The sequence below is a fragment of the Phyllobates terribilis genome, unplaced genomic scaffold, assembly GCF_046119375.1.
Source record: "Phyllobates terribilis strain yellow unplaced genomic scaffold, ASM4611937v1 Scaffold_1__5_contigs__length_1240528914, whole genome shotgun sequence".
NCBI classification, from domain to species: Eukaryota; Metazoa; Chordata; class Amphibia; order Anura; family Dendrobatidae; genus Phyllobates; species Phyllobates terribilis.
The window spans coordinates 485903114-485923460 of record NW_027362761.1 but is presented as its reverse complement, the minus strand read 5'-3'; the positions used below and the strand labels follow the sequence as shown (position 1 = coordinate 485923460).

The window sequence follows — 20347 nt, the reverse complement described above, 5'->3', positions numbered from 1 at the left end:
CAATGAGGCACTAGGAGGCCCAGAGGCACTATAAAGTACAATGAGGCAATCTGAGGCACAAAGGCACCCTAAGGTGCTATGAGATACCATAAGGCACACCGAGGCACTATGATTGTACCATGAGGCACTGTGATTGTACCATGAGGCACAATGACTGTACCATGAGGCACTATGATTGTACCATGAGGCACAGAGGCACTACAAAGCACAGACTAGAGCCGTGTTTGAAGACTCTTTCAAATCAGGAGAGTAATTCATCTGAACTCAGAATCAACCTCCTATATGAGTAGTACACCTCAATTGTCAGACTAGCCCCACCTGAAGGAGCCACTGTAATGAGGCACAGCTGGAGGGCAAACTTCATGCAGATAATGTGCTGAAATTGCTACTTCCAATACCTGGCACTAGAGTTCTAGTCCTCTTTCTCTCTGAAGAGACAATTTGCATATTTAATTTACCAGAAGAGCATTGCAAGGCTTTAATGTCCGCTCACCTTGCCACACCAGGCTTGGCTTGTTACTCTCCACAAGGCGAAACATTACCGATTGGATTTCTCATTATTATACATTACTTAATTTATGGACATCTATGTTTTGATTTCTTTGCCTGTGTGGATTGGATGAGTCATTCCTGACATCTGTTGAGAATTTCATGTCAATAGCACTTTTAGAAATATATTTACTTACAAATTGGTGATGTGTTCAATACACCGTATTTTTCGGACCATAAGACGCACTTTTTCCCCCCAAATTTGGGAGGAAAATGGGGGGTGCATCTTATGGTCCGAACGTACCAGGGAGTTGCGTTGGTGGAGAAGCGGGATCCTAGGAAGCAGGGCCCTCCGTTCCCACCCTCAGGAACCCGGCAGCAGAGGAAGAGGTGAGATGTTGCGGAGCCGGTGTCTGGCTGTAGGTGGAGAGGCAGAGTGGCATGAAATGCTTTTGCAGTGGCTGCGGCCATCTTCCTGAAGCCGTGATCTACAGGAAAATGGCGGCCCGAGCCGGCACATGTGCAGACTGGGAGCTCGGCAGCCATTTCCCTGAGGCCACCGGCTTCAGGAAGATTGTCGTGGCCACCAGAAAAGAAGCGCACGCCGCTCTGCCTCACCGCCGACAGCAAGACTCTGGCCCCGCAGCATCTCACCTCTTCTGCTGCCGCCGCCAGGTTCCTGTGGGAGGGAAAGGAGGGCCCTGCTTCCTACGGTCCTGCTCCACCACCGTAACTCCCCGCTGCTGGAGCACCTCGGGTCTGCAGCATTCCTCCACTTCCGCCAGCTTCCTGAGGGACCCTACATCCTGTGACCCCCGCTCCACCGCCCCCCAGGTAAGATACCTATTCAGACTATAAGACGGACCTCATCTTATAAAAAATATTTTTTTCCTATTTTCCACCCCAAAATTTGGGGTGCGTCTTATGGTCCAGTGTGTCTTATAGTCCGAAAAATACAGTAATTCACCCACTGTATGTAACTGTACGCCATACAATGACATATGCTGCATACACTTGGATAGATAAAGAACAAGTTATAAATATACACAACTCTGTTTCGTGCATTCATCTTCTCTGATTTATGCATTTATGATCAGTTTTAAGACTGACATGTCAATAAAGCATAGCCTATAAATACACAGAATTGTTTTATGCATTTATGATGATCGCTTTGTGACATCACAGCAGAACACAGCCTATAAAAAATACACAAACAGGCAACAGCAACCTCCCACTAAATTAATAATGGTCTCTATAAGACATCCCCACCTATCAGTCCTGTGCAACACAGCTTATAAAAACACTATTGCATACACGCTCATTCTTCCTGTGCAAAACATGAAAGGCAAAAGGAAGCAGTGAGCCCAAAAGTTCAAATTTACACTTCACAATGACAACCAATGACCTGTTGAGCATTGTAAGATTTTGCTTGGCCTCTATAATCTTGAAGCAGCCTGTGCTCAAAATATTACATCGCCACAGGCAGTCAAGGAAACATAGCAGCACATGGAAACAATGGGCAACATTAGCAAAGCAGGAAGCATATGGGGACAGGAAAACAAGATGGGGGGTTAAGTCCCCGGCGACACTTGTGCTTTCATCTTGCGGGGTGGCCATCACCACTGTTTCATTATTGAAGCATGCAGAAAAAGTAAAAACAAAAAAAAGTCAGGCTAGGATTAGCCTATAATTGAAACTGCTAAAATGCAGCTAGTACCATATATGCAAATGGCATAGTAATTGTCATTGTTGGCTGCAAAATTCTGTGAAACTACCGGGTTACCTTGCTCTTCTTGCTTGCAGGCAAATAATGGTATGGGGGCTGAGTCATCAAAAACTTTAAAGTGAGAAAACTGGCGTAAAACACTTTGAAAAGTTGCAATATTTTTACCCAAAATGGCGTTGTCCAAAAATTTGGCAACTTTTGGTAACTTCAGGTTGAAGCAGCTCTTCCAAAATGGATGGAGCTGGGGTGGAACAAGGTGTGGCTATGCCCGCCCATCAAATTCCACAAAAGTGCCAGCGTTTCGTAAGAAAGAAATGCTATTCCAATAAGAGCCCTTCATTTAGACTTTCCACAGTCAGAAAACTCCTGCCATCAAAATGCACTATGGAAAATGAAAAGGCCCATTACATGCGCATACCCGGTATTTGAGAAACTGCTCACCCGGATGAGCTAGCCTGATCATCATTATTATATACAGTACAGACCAAAAGTTTGGACACACCTTCTCATTTAAAGATTTTTCTGTATTTTCAAGACTATGAAAATTGTACATTCACACTGAAGGCATCAAAACTATGAATTAACACATGTGGAATCATATACTTAACAAAAAAGTGTGAAACAACTGAAAATATGTCTTATATTCTAGGTTCTTCAAAGTAGCCACCTTTTGCTTTGATGACTGCTTTGCACACTCTTGGCATTCTCTTGATGAGCTTCAAGAGGTAGTCACCGGAAATGGTCTTCCAACAATCTTGAAGGAGTTCCCAGAGATGCTTAGCACTTGTTGGCCCTTTTGTCTTCACTCTGCGGTCCAGCTCACCCCAAACCATCTCGATTGGGTTCAGGTCTGGTGACTGTGGAGGCCAGATCATCTGGCGTAGCACCCCATCACTCTCTCACTTGGTCAAATAGCCCTTACACAGCCTGGAGGTGTGTTTGGGGTCATTGTCCTGTTGAAAAATAAATGATGGTCCAACTAAACGCAAACCGGATGGAATAGCATGCCGCTGCAAGATGCTGTGGTAGACATGCTGGTTCAGTATGACTTCAATTTTGAATAAATCCCCGACAGTGTCACCAGCAAAGCACCCCCACACCATCACACGTCCTCCTCCATGCATCACGGTGGGAACCAGGCATGTAGAGTCCATCCGTTCACCTTTTCTGCGTCGCACAAAGACAAAGTGGTTGGAACCAAAGATCTCAAATTTGGACTCAAAAGACCAAAGCACAGATTTCCACTGGTCTAATGTCCATTCCTTGAGGTCTTTAGCCCAAACAAGTCTCTTCTGCTTGTTGCCTGTCCTTAGCAGTGGTTTCCTAGCAGCTATTTTACCATGAAGGCCTGCTGCACAAAGTCTCCTCTTAACAGTTGTTGTAGAGATGTGTCTGTTGCTAGAACTCTGTGTGGCATTGACCTGGTCTCTAATCTGAGCTGCTGTTAACCTGCGATTTCTGAGGCTGGTGACTCGGATAAACTTATCCTCAGAAGCAGAGGTGACTCTTGGTCTTCCTTTCCTGGGGTGGTCCTCATGTGAGCCAGTTTCTTTGTAGCGCTTGATGGTTTTTGCAACTGCACTTGGGGACACTTTCAAAGTTTGCCCAATTTTTCGGACTGACTGACCTTCATTTCCTAAAGTAATGATGGCCACTCGTTTTTCTTTACTTAGCTGTTTTTTTCTTGCCATAATAGAAATTCTAACAGTCTATTCAGTAGGACTATCAGCTGTGTATCTACCTGACTTCTGCACAACACAACTGATGGTCCCAAACCCATTTATAAGGCAAGAAATCCCACTTATTAAACCTGACAGGGCACACCTGTGAAGTGAAAACCATTTCCGGTGACTACCTCTTGAAGCTCATCAAGAGAATGCCAAGAGTGTGAAAATCAGTCATCAAAGCAAAAGGTGGCTACTTTGAAGAACCTAGAATATAAGACATATTTTCAGTAGTTTCACACTTTTTTGTTAAGTATATAATTCCACATGTGTTAATTCATAGTTTTGATGCCTTCAGTGTGAATGTCCAATTTTCAAAGTCATGAAAATACAGAAAAATCTTTAAAAGAGAAGGTGTGTCCAAACTTTTGGTCTGTACTGTATACAAAATGATTATATTATATATACACACTCCCTGACAGAAGTTATGTCGCTTATCCATGTTATGTAAATAAAAGCTTATAACCCGACGTTAAATTCATCCATTGGTTTTATAAATTACTCTTTTGAAAGCTGAAACCCTCCCAAATATGGTTTAGGTTAAGAAAATAAATTGGCATCAATGCTGAAATATTGATCATTTAATGAACACAGAATGGTCAGATTTTGGCAAGACAAAAGTTTAGTCGTCTGGTCATATAATGCACCCAATCCTAGTTTACATCCTCACCAGTGCTCAGTAAATGATCGGTTAATTAGTAGGTGTGTATAAAAAGAAACCCAGCACCCCAGACCTTCACTTGAACTGCAACTTTAGCTCTGACAACATGCCAAAAATCCACCCTGCGACCAAAGCCTTGATTATCAAGAGGCTGAAGACCAGATCCACTGCAGAGGTGGCTGGCACCTTTAATGATTATATATATAATCATTATAATTATAATATATATATACAAGCAAACCTTCTTGCCACAGCTCGCATTGATGTGCCATCCTGGAATGAGCTGCACTACCCGAGCAACTTCTGTAGGTTGTAGAGTCCGTCTCATGCTACCACGAGTGTGAAAGCACAACCAACATTCAAAAGGGACTAAAACATCAGCAAGAAAGCATTGGTACTGAGATGTGGTCTGTGGTCCCCACCTGCAGAACCACTCCTTTATTGAGGGTGTCTTGATCAATCAGTGTTGCTTCCTAAGTGGAAAGTTTGATTTCACAGAAGTTTGATTTACTTGGAGTTATATTCTGCTGTTTAAGTGTTCCCTTCATTTTTTTGAGCAGTGTATATATATACACACATACATACACACATATACACACGCGCACGCACACACACACACACACAGTGTACAGTACAGACCAAAAGTTTGGACACACCTTCTCTTTTAAAGATTTTTCTGTATTTTCATGACTATGAAAATTGTACATTCACACTGAAGGCATCAAAACTATGAATTAACACATGTGAAATTATATACTTAACAAAAAAGTGTGAAACAACTGAAAATATGTCTTATATTCTAGGTTCTTCAAAGTAGCCACCTTTTGCTTTGATGACTGCTTTGCACACTCTTGGCATTCTCTTGATGAGCTTCAAGAGGTAGTCACCGGAAATGGTTTTCACTTCATAGGTGTGCCCTGTCAGGCTTAATAAGTGGGATTTCTTGCCTTATAAATGGGGTTGGGACCATCAGTTGTGTTGTGCAGAAGTCTGGTGGATACACAGCTGATAGTCCTACTGAATAGACTGTTAGAATTTGTATTATGGCAAGAAAAAAGCAGCTAAGTAAAGAAAAATGAGTGGCCATCATTACTTTAAGAAATGAAGGTCAGTCAGTCCGAAAAATTGGGAAAACTTTGAAAGTGTCCCCAAGTGCAGTTACAAAAGCCATCAAGCGCTACAAAGAAACTGGCTCACATGAGGACCGCCCCAGGAAAGGAAGACCAAGAGTCACCTCTGCTTCTGAGGATAAGTTTATCTGAGTCACCAGCCTCAGAAATCGCAGGTTAACAGCAGCTCAGATTAGAGACCAGGTCAATGCCACACAGAGTTCTAGCAGCAGACACATCTCTTCAACAACTGTTAAGAGGAGACTTTGTGCAGCAGGCCTTCATGGTAAAATAGCTGCTAGGAAACCACTGCTAAGGACAGGCAACAAGCAGAAGAGACTTGTTTGGGCTAAAGAAGACAAAGAATGGACATTAGACCAGCGGAAATCTGTGCTTTGGTCTGATGAGTCCAAATTTGAGATCTTTGGTTCCAACCACCGTGTCTTTGTGCGACGCAGAAAAGGTGAACGGATGGACTCTACATGCCTGGTTCCCACCGTGAAGCATGGAGGAGGTGTGATGGTGTGAGGGTGCGTTGCTGGTGACACTGTTGGGGATTTATTCAAAATTGAAGGCATACTGAACCAACATTTCTACCACAGCATCTTGCAGCGGCATGCTATTCCATCCAGTTTGCGTTTAGTTGGACCATCATTTATTTTTCAACAGGACAATGATCCCAAACACACCTCCAGGCTGTGTAAGGGCTATTTGACCAAGAAGGAGAGTGATGGGGTGCTACGCCAGATGACCTGGCCTCCACAGTCACCAGACCTGAACCCAATAGAGATGGTTTGGGATGAGCTGGACCACAGAGTGAAGGCAAAAGGGCCAACAAGTGCTAAGCATCTCTGGGAACTCCTTCAAGATTGTTGGAAGACCATTTCCGGTGACTACCTCTTGAAGCTCATCAAGAGAATGCCAAGAGTGTGCAAAGCAGTCATCAAAGCAAAAGGTGGCTACTTTGAAGAACCTAGAATATAAGACATATTTTCAGTTGTTTCACACTTTTTTGTTAAGTATATAATTCCACATGTGTTAATTCATAGTTTTGATGCCTTCAGTGTGAATGTACAATTTTCATATAGTTATGAAAATACAGAAAAATCTTTTAATGAGAAGGTGTGTCCAAACTTTTGGTCTGTACTGTACTAATATATATATATATATATATATATATATATATATATATATATATATATTTGAATGTATGATGTGCTAAAATCTAAAGTGGAATTGGTGCAACATCGGTCATGATTTTAGTAGTGTTAAATAATGATTCTTCCACAATACAACAGGTAGAGCAATGATCTACTAACTTGGAATGTTAATTTCCTAGACTTTACAATAAAACACAAAAGGAAGTAAAACACTATCAAATTCCTACATGTAAAAAAGGTATCTGTGAAATTGCATGAAGCCGTTCTACCAACAATTAATAAAGTAGTTTAATTCATCATGTAAGTGAATATGCAACTACCATTCAACCCAAAGAAAGATGTAATTTCACTGCAAACGGGGATAATACTGTATCTAAATGATAATTTATCTAAAAGGCACCTCATTAAATGTATATAGTGCACAGCAATGTCAAAATGACATTGCTGTGCACATGTTCCGTCTTATATAATTTCTTTTACCCACTTCAAGTTTTGGAAACCCTGAAGTGGTTTAAAGAAATGACATGCTCTTTCTTTGGGTTACCACCCTCTCTACTGTTAAAAAAGAGCGACCGCCGTCTGAGCTGCAGTAAGGACTATGGCAAAACAGCAGAAAACTTGATGGCTGTGTCGGTAACTATGTAGCACTGTGTGCACATACCCTTATAGCAGCAATGTGAAAAATTAAATGGAATTCCTCCAAGTCAAAAGCTATGGCCATCTTTGAACTACATTTTTTTTTAATTGTTGAGTGGCTTCATAAATAAAAAATTAGGAACCTTTCTAAATAGCTCTAATTAAAAAAAGCCCACTATTTTGGTGATGCATAGTCTGTGTTACTCCTGTACATAGCTTGCTGTGCTGCTGTTTCTAACATAGATTAAACAGCATACTGGCTGCTCTAGGCTCAGTGCTGAGGTCATCTGATTTATCTGCTCTAATTCCTTCACTCAGTGCAGAGGTTCACATACACATTAGATGGGATGTCTGGTTAAACCTGATTATTTTGGTGCGAGAGGCTGACTACCTAATGCATATGTGAGCTTCCCTACACTCTCGCGACAGACAATCGTGGGGTACAGTTCTGCACATTTTGACACATGCCCAGGCCTTTTGCATCCCTTGGAAATAAGCTGCTGCGACAGGTGTCTGACATTGGCTTACCCCGCTTAAAACTACATGCAAGTTCAACTGAGCGTGCACATGTACGGGAAAGTTGGAAAGATAGCTGTCTGCCAAACGGGTAACACCTATCTAAATTGTATGAGTAACTTTAGAGATAGCAGCATAGAGGGGAAGAGGTTGTATACAGTGGAGTAAGCTATTAGAGAAGGAGGACTCAAGGTCTGCAGGGAAAGAGATCCCACAAGCTGTGTAGTGACAGAGGAGAAGCTACAGCAGAAGTTACAAAATAAGACGTGATAGGGCAAATTTTTACATATAGACAGCATCAGTGTTGAAAGTTTGAATGGAGTGCAGAATCTGCAGGGGAAAGCAGGAGGCATCATCAATGAGAGGAAATATTCCACATATGCCTCAATGCCTCAGCATGAGATTAGTATGACTATAGGGGTAAGAGGGTGATCCGTCATGGGTTGCAGAAAGAAAAATCAGTACATGAATGAAGCTGTGCTGATAGATAAGAGCTACTGAAGCACAGACACAAATAACTCACATCCAGTATGTATTACTGGGGGGAGTAGGCTGCAAACTACACCACAGACGGTCTGAAAATAAAGATTACCGTACATAGTGAAACTTCATTTTTATTTTAAAGAGGGCTTGTCACTAAGTCAAAAGTGTCCATTTTTGGTCTTCACAAAGGGGCGTTGCTCGTGGATGATTCATACGCATGGCTTCATTGGAGTTTCTCAAGGAGACAGAACGTCATATTGCTATAGCAAATCATGTCAATCATGCCCAGGAATCAGGCCTTGGGGGACATTGCTCACCAGATGCAAGTGAGGACTAGTCGGGGGGAAATCAATGTCACAAAAGTCTAGTCCTCACAGATTTGTATAGGACAAGTGCAGAATAAAGATTTCTTTTACAAATAAAGCGCAATTGCTAAGGTATAAAAAGAAGCTGGTTAGAATGTAGGAACAGGGTGCAATAGAGACATGGTGGGAGTTTAGGAGGGCTGGGGCAGCGGACAAGTTCCCTTTAAAACATTTGTAATAACACTATGCAGGTAATAAACAATCATAAATGAGGCAACCTTACCAGACTCTGCATACGATCCCAAAAGATTCCAAGAAGGCGTAAAGTCCTCATGCGCTAAACACAGCATCATATTCCTGTCTAGAAATTGTAAGTCCTGGGGAGTCACGTCAAACTTGTCAAGTATGGTCTGATGGCTGGAGGACGCAAGACGGTCACAATGGCTTTTTAAAGAGTGCGATATGCTGCAAGCTTTATCCCTCACATAAGAGATGGATGTGGAAGCCACAATCACTGGAGAATACCCATGAGTGTGCATACAAACCGTCACACTTACTGACTCTGGGCAATTGTGACCTGGAAAAAAAAAATAAAATAAAGAGAGAACTTTACTATAGCGGCTAAAATGAGCTTTATGCCGAGATAAATAATAAATCTATTTGCCATCTTGGTATATGATCAATCATATTGAATTTCCAATACTTTCTTGAGAATCATAAAGTCATCAAAATGCAAAAAAAAAATATTCTGTTGTTGATCCGCTGCATGTATTACATGTGGCAGGTTTTCCCTAATAGGGCATATGTACATAACAAAGAGTGGGGTCATATTTTAGGGACCCCCATTTTGGGTCAGATCAGAGGATAAATACATACTATGATAATTATACCATGATGATACGACACCATGTAACACTATATCTGCCGTGCAAGGCCACTATAGGGGAGATAATCGGCTGCCCAACCCTTATTGTCAGGGTAAAGAAACGTCAGGCAGTCGATCAGTAGGGTAGCTTCACTGGTTAGTATAGAACCAATTCCTGCTTCTAAAATTGGGTAAGAGAAGAATACCCCACAATATCCAGCATGTCTATGGATTACGTGAACGGCCTGTCCATGTAACAGACAGTTCATTCAGAACTATGAAATGCCTCATTCTCTCTGCGGTGGCCCTCCAGGGAAATTAACCCTTCTTCTCTGCAGTTCTTGCACCTCATCAATGGGGTCATAGATTTAGGGCATTCTGTAATAAGCTCATCTCCAGACAAATTTTAATTCTAAAACAAAAAAGATTGTCAAAAGTGGACAACCACTTGCGCCAAATAACGATGCAGGGTTTACTTTTTCATAGTAGCTCCTAACATTAAATCCGAGCTGTGAGTGGCTGCCATGTGCAGAGTGGTCATCTGTTAGCTTTCATGAATGATAAAGCGTACTCTTGCTCAGCTGATAAAAGTTGTATTAGCCCAGAATCTGTTCATTTTCTGTAAAGGCAAGAATATCTTCTAACCTGGGAAAACGGACTGCAGAGAGTTAGCGCTCAGGCGTTCAGCAAACGAAACGTGTCGGTGACTGGACCCATTGTAAACAAAGTAAAACTCGGCATCTTCTGGGAGATGGAAATCTTCCCCAAACTGTGCAAATACAGCCATCTGACCCTGGAAAATAAGCAGAGAGTGAATCTATATACACAGCTCCATCCCCAGATTTCCAACTAGTTACATAGAAATATGTTTGACGGGAAACAGATTTTTGTATATCAACCATAGATTTGTGCCATGGACACATTGTTACCATGCAGTGCTGTGGGTTACAGGTGTCAATCTGCACAGAAATTCTACATTTGCGTAGACCTCAGTCCAGAGCCTCTCACCCAGCCAAATCAGTTCTTATACTTTGCACTGACGAGGGGCAATAGCCAGAAACACCGTATCTGCAAATTGAGATTCTGATTTGGCTTTTATACCAAGTCATATTGCACGACTCGTTAAAGGGTCGATAGTAACTTGTAAGATTGCTGCTTCCAACAGGTGGCGCTATAGAGCTCAAGTCCTCCTCTTGCATATTACATTTTCCTATGCTTTCATACATTTCCTCTAGTTTTCTCCCACAGTGAAACCACAATTGAGCGCCCAGCAGAGAGGTCCAAGCCTGCGAGGTGTCCTGTTCTGTCAATGTAATTGGTCTACAGGCTGCATTAGATCAGAAATATAGATGAATTCCTTACATAGTACAGTATATGAATATAGGTCAGCAAACTCCCATGGGAGTCTCAAAAATGCCATTCATAGAAGAAGTACTGCAGCCAATTGTTTACATTTATTCTGCAACCTCACCGCTCAAAAATGTCTATTTTATTGAGAGAAATACACAGAGGTACGAATAAAATTGTGCATCTACATAGCAGTGACCATAAAATAATCACTAAGTGCCCACTGAGGAGTTACCAATTATAGATTTAAAACCTGCATGTACTAAAAAATTGTCCAACATGAATCACACATCAGCGCAAATGACCAAATGACACTTGGGAGGGTTCACTGATCACAAAAACTTGGGCCCCTTGTCCTCCAAAAATATAGCAGAAGTATGCAAGCGCTACAGCTGCCCCCTTCACTGAGTCTATGAGATTGATAGAGCCAACATTTTGCTAGGCTCAGTCTTATAGACTTTATATAGTGAGCATGCTCAACCACCACTCCACTCACACTGGGACTCTGCAGCCCCATACGTCTGATCAGTGGATAGGTGTTAAGTTGTCATTGTGAGATAACTCTTAAATAACTAAGTTCTGTTCACATTGCTTTCAGTTCCTCCATATTTGACAACAAAATGACAACCACCAAGATAGGAACTTTGAATAACCCCAATTTAAATGAATGGGGTCTATAAGGCACCATTAGGATCCTTCCTGGAACATGTGGATTTCAAAAGTAGAATCTTAATAGCAGATATTAAATTGTATTAACTTTCACAAAGGAGCAAAATCATATAGAGGCTTGTGAAAGTATCCTCCCCCTCATGTGGTCCCACGTTCTTTCCATTTGATGATGATGGATTTGATGGTGCTCCGGGGGATCATCAGCGATTGGGATATTTGTTTTATAACCCAACCCTGACTTGTACTCCTCAACACAGGGGCGGACCTACCTCCCGTGCAGCCGGTTCATTGAACGGGGGCCCCCGAGGGAGAGGGGGCCCCTCCAGCCTCCAGCAGGGCCGCCATCAGGGCATGAGTGCCCTGACTCCAGCATGGGGCTCGGCCGGTCGGGGCCCCCTCGGAGCCCCGTTGGGGCCCCCCTCTTGTGCGTCTCCTCATGGGGCCCCCCCGCAGGACCCCCCGCCATCACATGACCGGAGATATCCCTGCGCTCAGCATGGTTCCCCGGCCCCATGCTGAGCTCAGGGACATCTCCAGTCATGTGACGGTGCCGGCACAATTCTTACCCCTCCCCGTGCCTCCGCAGCGCCTTCCGCGTCCTCTGACTGTGAAGTCTCAGGTCAGAGGGCGCGGTGACGTTTTTACACCGCGCGCTCTCTCCTGACCTGTCACAGTGCAGAGCGGGAAGACGCGCACAATGCTGGAGTACGGAGCAGCGCCAGCAGCAGGTAAGAAGTGAGGTGAGTATTGGATTTTTTTTCATGTATGGAGGCATGGGGCATTATATGGTTGGGGGGGGGTGACATCCTGCATGGGGCATTATATGGGGGGGGAGTGACATCCTGCATGGGGCATTATAAGGGAGGGGGGTGTGACATCCTGCATGGGGCATTATATGGGGGGGGGTGACATACTGCATGGGGCATTATAAGAGGGGGAGGGGGGAATTGACATCCTGCATGGGGCATTATATGGGGGAGGGGGGAATTGACATCCTGCATGGGGGCATTATATGGAGGTGGGGGGGTGTGTGTGACATCCTGCATGGGGAATTTTAAGAGGGGAAGGGGGGAAGTGACATCCTGCATGGGGCATTATAAGAGGGGAAGGGGGAAGTGACATCCTGCATGGGGCATTATAAGGGAGGGGGGTGACATCCTGCATGGGGCATTATAAGAGGGGAAGGGGGGAAGTGACATCCTGCATGGGGCATTATAAGAGGGGGAGGGGGGAATTGACATCCTGCATGGGGCATTATAAGGAGGGTGGGTGTGTGACATACTGCATGGGGCATTATAAGGAGGGGGGGTGACCTCCTGCATGGGGCATTATAAGGGAGGGGGTGGTCTGACATACTGCATGGGGCATTGAAAAGGGGGGAAGTGACATCCTGCAAGGGGCATTATATGGGGGGGGAGAGGTGACATCCTGCATGGGGCATTTTATGGGGGGTAGAGGTGACAACCTGCATAGGGCATTAAAAGGGGGTGTTATCCTGCATGGGGCATTATAAGGGGGGAACAGCCTGCATGGAGCGTTACATGGGGGCCAATATTCTGTATGGAGCGTTATATGGGGGTCAGTATTCTGTATGGAGCGTTATATGGGGACCAGTATCCTGTATGGAGCGTTATATGGGGACCAGTATCCTGTATGGAGCATTATATGGGGACCAGTATCCTGTATGGAGCATTATAAGGGGGTCAGTATCCTGTATGGAGCATTATATGGTGCCCATAATACTGTATGGAGGAATATACTGTCCGGTCTGCACTGTGCGCTGTGAGGATTCGCCGGTTTCTGAGCTATTGTAGAATTTACAATAGATATCGCTCGTGTAATGGGGCATTATAAGGGGGGAACAGCCTGCATGGAGCGTTATATTGGGGCCAATATTCTATATGGAGCGTTATATGGGTCAGTATTCTGTATGGAGCGTTATATGGGGGCCAGTATTCTGTATACAGTGTTATATGGGGACCAGTATCCTGTATGGAGCGTTATATGGGACCAGTATCCTGTATGGAGCATTATATGGGGACCAGTATCCTGTATGGAGCATTATATGGGGACCAGTATCCTGTATGGAGCATTATAAGGGGGTCAGTATCCTGTATGGAGCATTATATGGTGCCCATAATACTGTATGGAGGACTATACTGTCCGGTCTGCATTGTGCGCTGTGAGGATTCGCCGGTTTCTGAGCTATTGTAGAATTGACAGTAGATATCGCTCATGTAATGTAGTAAGTGAAATCTTTGGCCTTGTACTAATATATATATATATATATATATATATATATATATATAACAGTAAAGACCAAAAGTTTGGACACACCTTCTCATTTAAAGATTTTTCTGTATTTTCATGACTATGAAAATTGTACATTCACACTTAAGGCATCAAAACTATGAATTAACACATGTCGAATTATATACTTAACAAAAAAGTGTGAAACAAATGAAAATATGTCTTATATTCTAGGTTCTTCAAAGTAGCCACCTTTTGCTTTGATGACTGCTTTGCACACTCTTGGCATTCTCTTGATGAGCTTTAAGAGGTAGTCACTGGAAATGGTCTTCCAATAATCTTGAAGGAGTTCCCAGAGATGCTTAGCACTTGTTGGCCCTTTTGCCTTCACTCTGCGGTCCAGCTCACCCCAAACCATCTCGATTGGGTTCAGGTCTGGTGACTGTGGAGTCCAGGTCATCTGGCGTAGCACCCCATCACTCTCCTTTTTGGTCAAATATCCCTTACACAGCCTGGAGGTGTGTTTGGGGTCATTGTCCTGTTGAAAAATAAATGATGGTCCAACTAAACGCAAACTGGATGGAATAGCATGCCCCTGCAAGATGCTGTGGTAGCCATGCTGGTTCAGTATGCCTTCAATTTTGAATAAATCCCCAACAGTGTCACCAGCAAAGCACCCCCACACCATCACACCTCCTCCTCCATGCTTCACGGTGGGAACCAGGCATGTAGAGTCCATCCGTTCACCTTTTCTGCGTCGCACAAAGACACGGTGGTTGGAACCAAAGATCTCAAATTTGGACTCATCAGAACAAAGCACAGATTTCCACTGGTCAAATGTCCATTCCTTGTGTTCTTTAGCCCAAAGAAGTCTCTTATGCTTGTTGCCTGTCCTTAGCAGTGGTTTCCTAGCAGCTATTTTACCATGAAGGCCTGCTGCACAAAGTCTCCTCTTAACAGTTGTTGTAGAGATGTGTCTGCTGCTAGAACTCTGTGTGGCATTGACCTGGTCTCTAATCTGAGCTGCTGTTAACCTGCGATTTCTGAGGCTGGTGACTCGGATAAACTTATCCTCAGAAGCAGAGGTGACTCTTGGTCTTCCTTTCCTTGGGTGGTCCTCATGTGAGCCAGTTTCTTTGTAGCGCTTGATGGTTTTTGCAACTGCACTTGGGGACACTTTCAAAGTTTTCCCAATTTTTCGTACTGACTGACCTTCGTTTCTTAAAGCAATGATGGCCACTCGTTTTTCTTTACTTAGCTGCTTTTTTCTTGCCATAATACAAATTCTAACAGTCTATTCAGTAGGACTATCAGCTGTGTATCCACCAGACTTCTGCACAACACAACTGATGGTCCCAACCCCATTTATAAGGCAAGAAATCCCACTTATTAAACCTGACAGGGCACACCTGTGAAGTGAAAACCATTTCCGGTGACTACCTCTTGAAGCTCATCAAGAGAATGCCAAGAGTGTGCAAAGCAGTCATCAAAGCAAAAGGTGGCTACTTTGAAGAACCTAGAATATAAGACATATTTTCAGTTGTTTCACACGTTTTTGTTAAGTATATAATTCCACATGTGTTAATTCATAGTTTTGATGCTTTCAGTGTGAATGTACAATTTTCAAAGTCATGAAAATACAGAAAAATCTTTAAATGAGAAGGTGTGTCCAAACTTTTGGTCTGTACTGTATATATATGTATAATTTCTCTGTGGTATCTGTGCATCATGAAGCGTGGTACGTGTTAAAGCGGCCACTGAAACTCTGTCGCCCAGGGCCCACAAAAACCTGGAGCCGGCCCTGGGGGTAAGTATATAACAAGTTTTATTTTTTTTTAAATACAATTAATTAACTAGGAGTGGGGGGAATCATAGATGCACGGGGGGATGAGAGATGCACGGGGGGGGGGGCTTTCATGCCCCCTATGAAGGGCAGGGGGGGGGCCCCAAAAAAATTCTTGCACAGGGGCCCACTACAGTCTGTGTCCGCCCCTGTCTCAACAGCTTTGTCCCTGACTTGTTTGGAGATCTCCTTGGTCTTCATGGTGGTGTTTGGTTTGTGGTGCCTCTTGCTTAATGGTGTTGCAGCCTCTGTGGTTTTTCAGAAGAGGTAAAGTGTATATACTGGCAGCCATGTGACATGTATATTGCACACAGGTGGACTTCCTTTCACTAACATGTGACTTATGAAGGTAATTACTTGCACCAGAAATTTTTAGGGGCTTCATAGCAAAAGGGGTGAATACATATGCACATGCCAATTTTTAGTTATTTGATCCCATAAATTTAATTTATGCCTATATTTTTCTCACTTCACCAACTTAGACTATTTAGTGCTGATGCATCACACACAAATCAGATTACAAAAATATTTAACACACAGGTTGTAATATAACAAAATAGGTAAAAAGCCAAAGGGGGTGAATACTTTCGAAAGCCACTGTATAATACAGATCATATGGAGATGTTGGCGTACTGAATAGAGAATGGCAAATGACGTTTAGCATTGATTGTTCGGCAGTGCACTTTCGTGCAAAAACAAATGTCGCTAATACATATTAAAGAGTTATTAAAAAATGCTATACAGTAAAGTATATATCCATAATAACAAAAGTTAGTGTTGACTAGTAGAGATGTGAGAATCGATTTGCAGGACCCTGATCCAGTGACGCCAGGAGCCCTGCAACCTCCTCCTACCTGCGGCATTCCCGGCTCCTCTTTGATTAGCCCGCTTGGAGTGGCATCATCATTAATGCACAAACAAGGTTGTGCCAAGCTGACTAATCAAAAGAGGAGCAGAGTATGCCAACAGGTAGGAGGTGGCTGCAGGGCTCCAGACAGGCGGCCATGAAATATTAACATGGCTACTCGACCAGGGTCCGGCGAATTTATTTGCTCTCATTTAATAACTATCAAACCAAAAAGTATAATTTTCTTTTTTATTTCATGTTAACAGCATTAAAGGGTTGACCATTTTATCTTTAACAAATGTAACACATGATTTTGTGGGTTCTCCTCCTGCACTTGTGGGGAAAAGCCGGCACCCTCCTAGTAGAATAGGTCGTGCTTGAGGAAAGGACAATGATCTTGTACTACTATAGCGTAAACTCAGCACCAAAAGGATAAATGTAGAAATTCTTGCTGCAAAAGGGATTTATTGTGACCCAGCACCAAGGAGAAGACAGATGTTTGTCCAACGTTTCAACCAACAAGTGGTCTTTCTCAAGGACATCTGTATAGATACCGGCCGGGTATATAGAGTTGGTGAGCAGTCAAATGTCACACACATTTGACTGCTCACCAACTCTACACACCCAGCCAGTCCCTATACAGATGTCCTTGAGAAAGACTACTTGTTGGTCGAAACGTTGGACAAACATCTGTCTTCTCCTTGGTGCCGGGTCACAAAACACAATAGGTGCTGAGATTTACGCTATAGTATTACTCTTCCTGCACTTGTTAGTGGAGATTTCCTCACAGACTACACAGCTATCGTTTTCAAAATGGCTGCTATCGGAGGAGCATGTGACCAGACCAGTCCATCAGCCTCCTCCAATTGTAAAACACCTCACATGGGAAAACTTCTTTTCTATTGGAGGAGGCAGATGGATAGGTCTGGTCACATTCTCCTCCGACAGCAGACATTTTGAAAACAGGGGGATCTGTGTAGTCTAAGAGGAAAGGGGAGAACCTGAAATTCTTCTATAGTAGTAATTATGTCTCTAACATATCTGTTAAAATAAAGAGTCCAACCCCTTTAACAATCCCAAACAGTCCTAACAGTCCTATATAAGCAGCCTGTTGGTTAACATCGGCTATAATAAAATGCCTCAATGGAGAGGTTTATTCTCACTAATAAAAGGGGCACATAAGAATCAAACGCAGCTCTGAAAACTTCAAAAGTTCTTTTCAGCAATTTGTTTTCTATGAGAAGCCATTTAGCAAGCGGTCACTGTAGTCATTCTTCCACTAATTATATGAAACATTAGATACCAGGGACATGAAGGATGAAAAGAATACGACAACGCCGCCAAATGATTTCATGTTGTCTCAAGTTTCTTGTAAACTTTATTTTCTTTCTTTGTAAATCTGTAGTTTTTTCAACAGATGAGCTCAGGTTTATAATTGTATAACATTAAGAGACCTCATGTCAATCCCAGTTGTTTCCAGCTTCTCTATCTGTTGGGTGATTTTAATCACAGGGCATCTATAGGAAGCCATAATTGTGCTGACAACACCTAGAACCCAATAAAAGCTGTTTCCCAGGCGCTGTTACGTGTGATCCTGATGCGGCACACGGTTGCCACACGCATCACACACACGGACACAGACACGGATATCTCCGGTACTGTTTTTTTCCAGTAACAGAAATATCCGGAAGTGTGAAAGAGGACTTAAACCTAGGTTCACAGTATTTTCTGATGTCTGCAAATCAATGAGCTATCTGCTCAAGTGTAACAACATTACTCTGGGATGAACCTTCTAGATCTGTCTGCAGCCTTTAACTCAGTCAACCTCAACCTTTGGCATTGAAGACTTGGCCCTCTCCTGGATCTCTTCATACTTAACCAAAATAAATATTTAAGGCCCCCTATACACAGAGTCCAATTTGCCAAACCCACCGATATTGGGGGAAGGAACAGATAAGGGTAAGTCAGGAGCATAGCAAGGCACATGACCCCGTCATCTCCACCATCCGGGGAACCGGGATAGACTAGGGCACCCCCTAGCATGAGGGATAGGGACGGAGCCCCTTTCCCCTGAGAAATCCTGCAACAGTACCATCACAATAAGTGTCGGATAAACGGTGGGTTAAACGCTCGTTTGGCCGACAGTTATCTATTGTGCTTTAGGTCCATTGTGAGAAAAGCGCAATACAAATTTTTGTTGCTTGGGGGACTTTAGTATCTTTAGACACACCTCCTCACCACCCACCCTGTCTCAGTTAGTGTCCCTCAAGGCACTGACACCCCTTCTCTTCTCTAGCTATACCTCATGGGATCTTATCACTTTCAATAGCACTTTTATACTGATGACACTCATTCACCGATCAGTTAGCAAGAATTTCAGATTGTACCAGAATTAAGGGGGGGTATTCCCATCTCCAAGATCCTACCCCAATAAGTAGTAGGTGTAAATAATAATAATAATAATATAATATTAGCAAATACCTCCAATTAGAAATGTAGCCTTTTTGTGACCACCGATACAACTGAAAACTGACCTGAGATACAAGTGAATAGCGTCCCCCGACGGGTGAAAATGCAGCAGCTGTCGGCTTTACACTATAGCTGACACCCTGCTGCATTACTCATGATCGGTGCTGGCCTGGACCATGGCAGCTTAACACCTTAGATGCTGCTGTCAATAGTGACTATGGCATCTAAATGGTTAACAAAAGTGTGAGGTGGGGCTCCCTCTTTAACCCCATAGGCACCCTGAGATCTTCGTTGTGTGGTCCTGATGTTTGCCATGGCAATTCACAGCCAAATAATAACCTAAAAGTCTGTCGGCTATAGTGGTCTGTTCAGGAGTTAGCAACATTTTGGTGGTAAAAATACAATTTTTCTTTCCTGTCATTCCACTTTGCATTAATTCCTGAGAAGCACCTGAAGGGTTAATAAACTACCAGTTTGGAATATGTTGAGGGGTGCAGTTTTTAAAATGGTATCACTTTTGGGAATTTTCCAATGTATAGGTTCCCCAAAGCCACTTCAAAACTGAGCAGGTCCGTAAAAAAAATAAGCTTTGCAAATTTCCTTGGAAAAATGAAAAATTACTGCTACATTTTTAAAGTTTCTAACATCCTAACAAAGTAAAAAGACATTTTACAGATGGTGCTGATGTAAAGCAGACGTGAGGTAAATGTTATTTATTAACTATTTTGTGTGCCTTGACTATCTGGATTAAAGGGATAATCGCTCAAAGTTTGAAAATTGCTACTTTTTAGAATTTTTTGTTGTTGCCAAATTTCTGATATTTTTTATAAATAAACGCAAAACATATCGATCAAAATTTACTATTATCATAAAATTTAATGTCATGAAAAAAAAAACAACAGTCTCAAAATCACTGGGATATGATGAAACATTCCAGATCAGGGTGCGTGCCCACCATGCGTTTTTCAAGCTTTTTTGATGCGGAATTTTCGCTTGTAAAACGCTTGATAATCCGTCCCCCATGGTCCCCAATGACATTCCGCCACTTCAATGCCCATGCTGCGGAATTTTCCGCAGCGTTTTTGATGTGCGGAAAAATCCGCAGCATGTCCATTATTTGTGCGTTTACCCATGCGGAATTGCCTTCTCAATGCTGTAGAAAAATGCAAGGCAATTCTGCATGTCCAAAACGCTTCAAATACGCGCGAAAAACGCAGGGGAAATTCCGCACGCGTTTTTTCCATGCAA

At 43.0% G+C, this 20347-nt stretch overlaps 1 protein-coding gene across 2 annotated transcripts in view; it reads right to left on the bottom strand.

Annotated features, from left to right (window-relative positions):
• ARHGEF28 (Rho guanine nucleotide exchange factor 28) overlaps positions 1-20347 on the bottom strand; it is a 254074-nt gene that overhangs the window by 187708 nt on the left and 46019 nt on the right. For both annotated transcript variants that reach the window (XM_073679786.1, XM_073679797.1), the window contains exons 3-4: positions 10320-10467; positions 9093-9386 (exon numbers count right to left, since the gene is read on the bottom strand). In XM_073679786.1, the coding sequence (XP_073535887.1) occupies positions 9093-9386; positions 10320-10467 (442 nt within the window). The remainder of the gene's footprint in view (positions 1-9092; positions 9387-10319; positions 10468-20347) is intronic.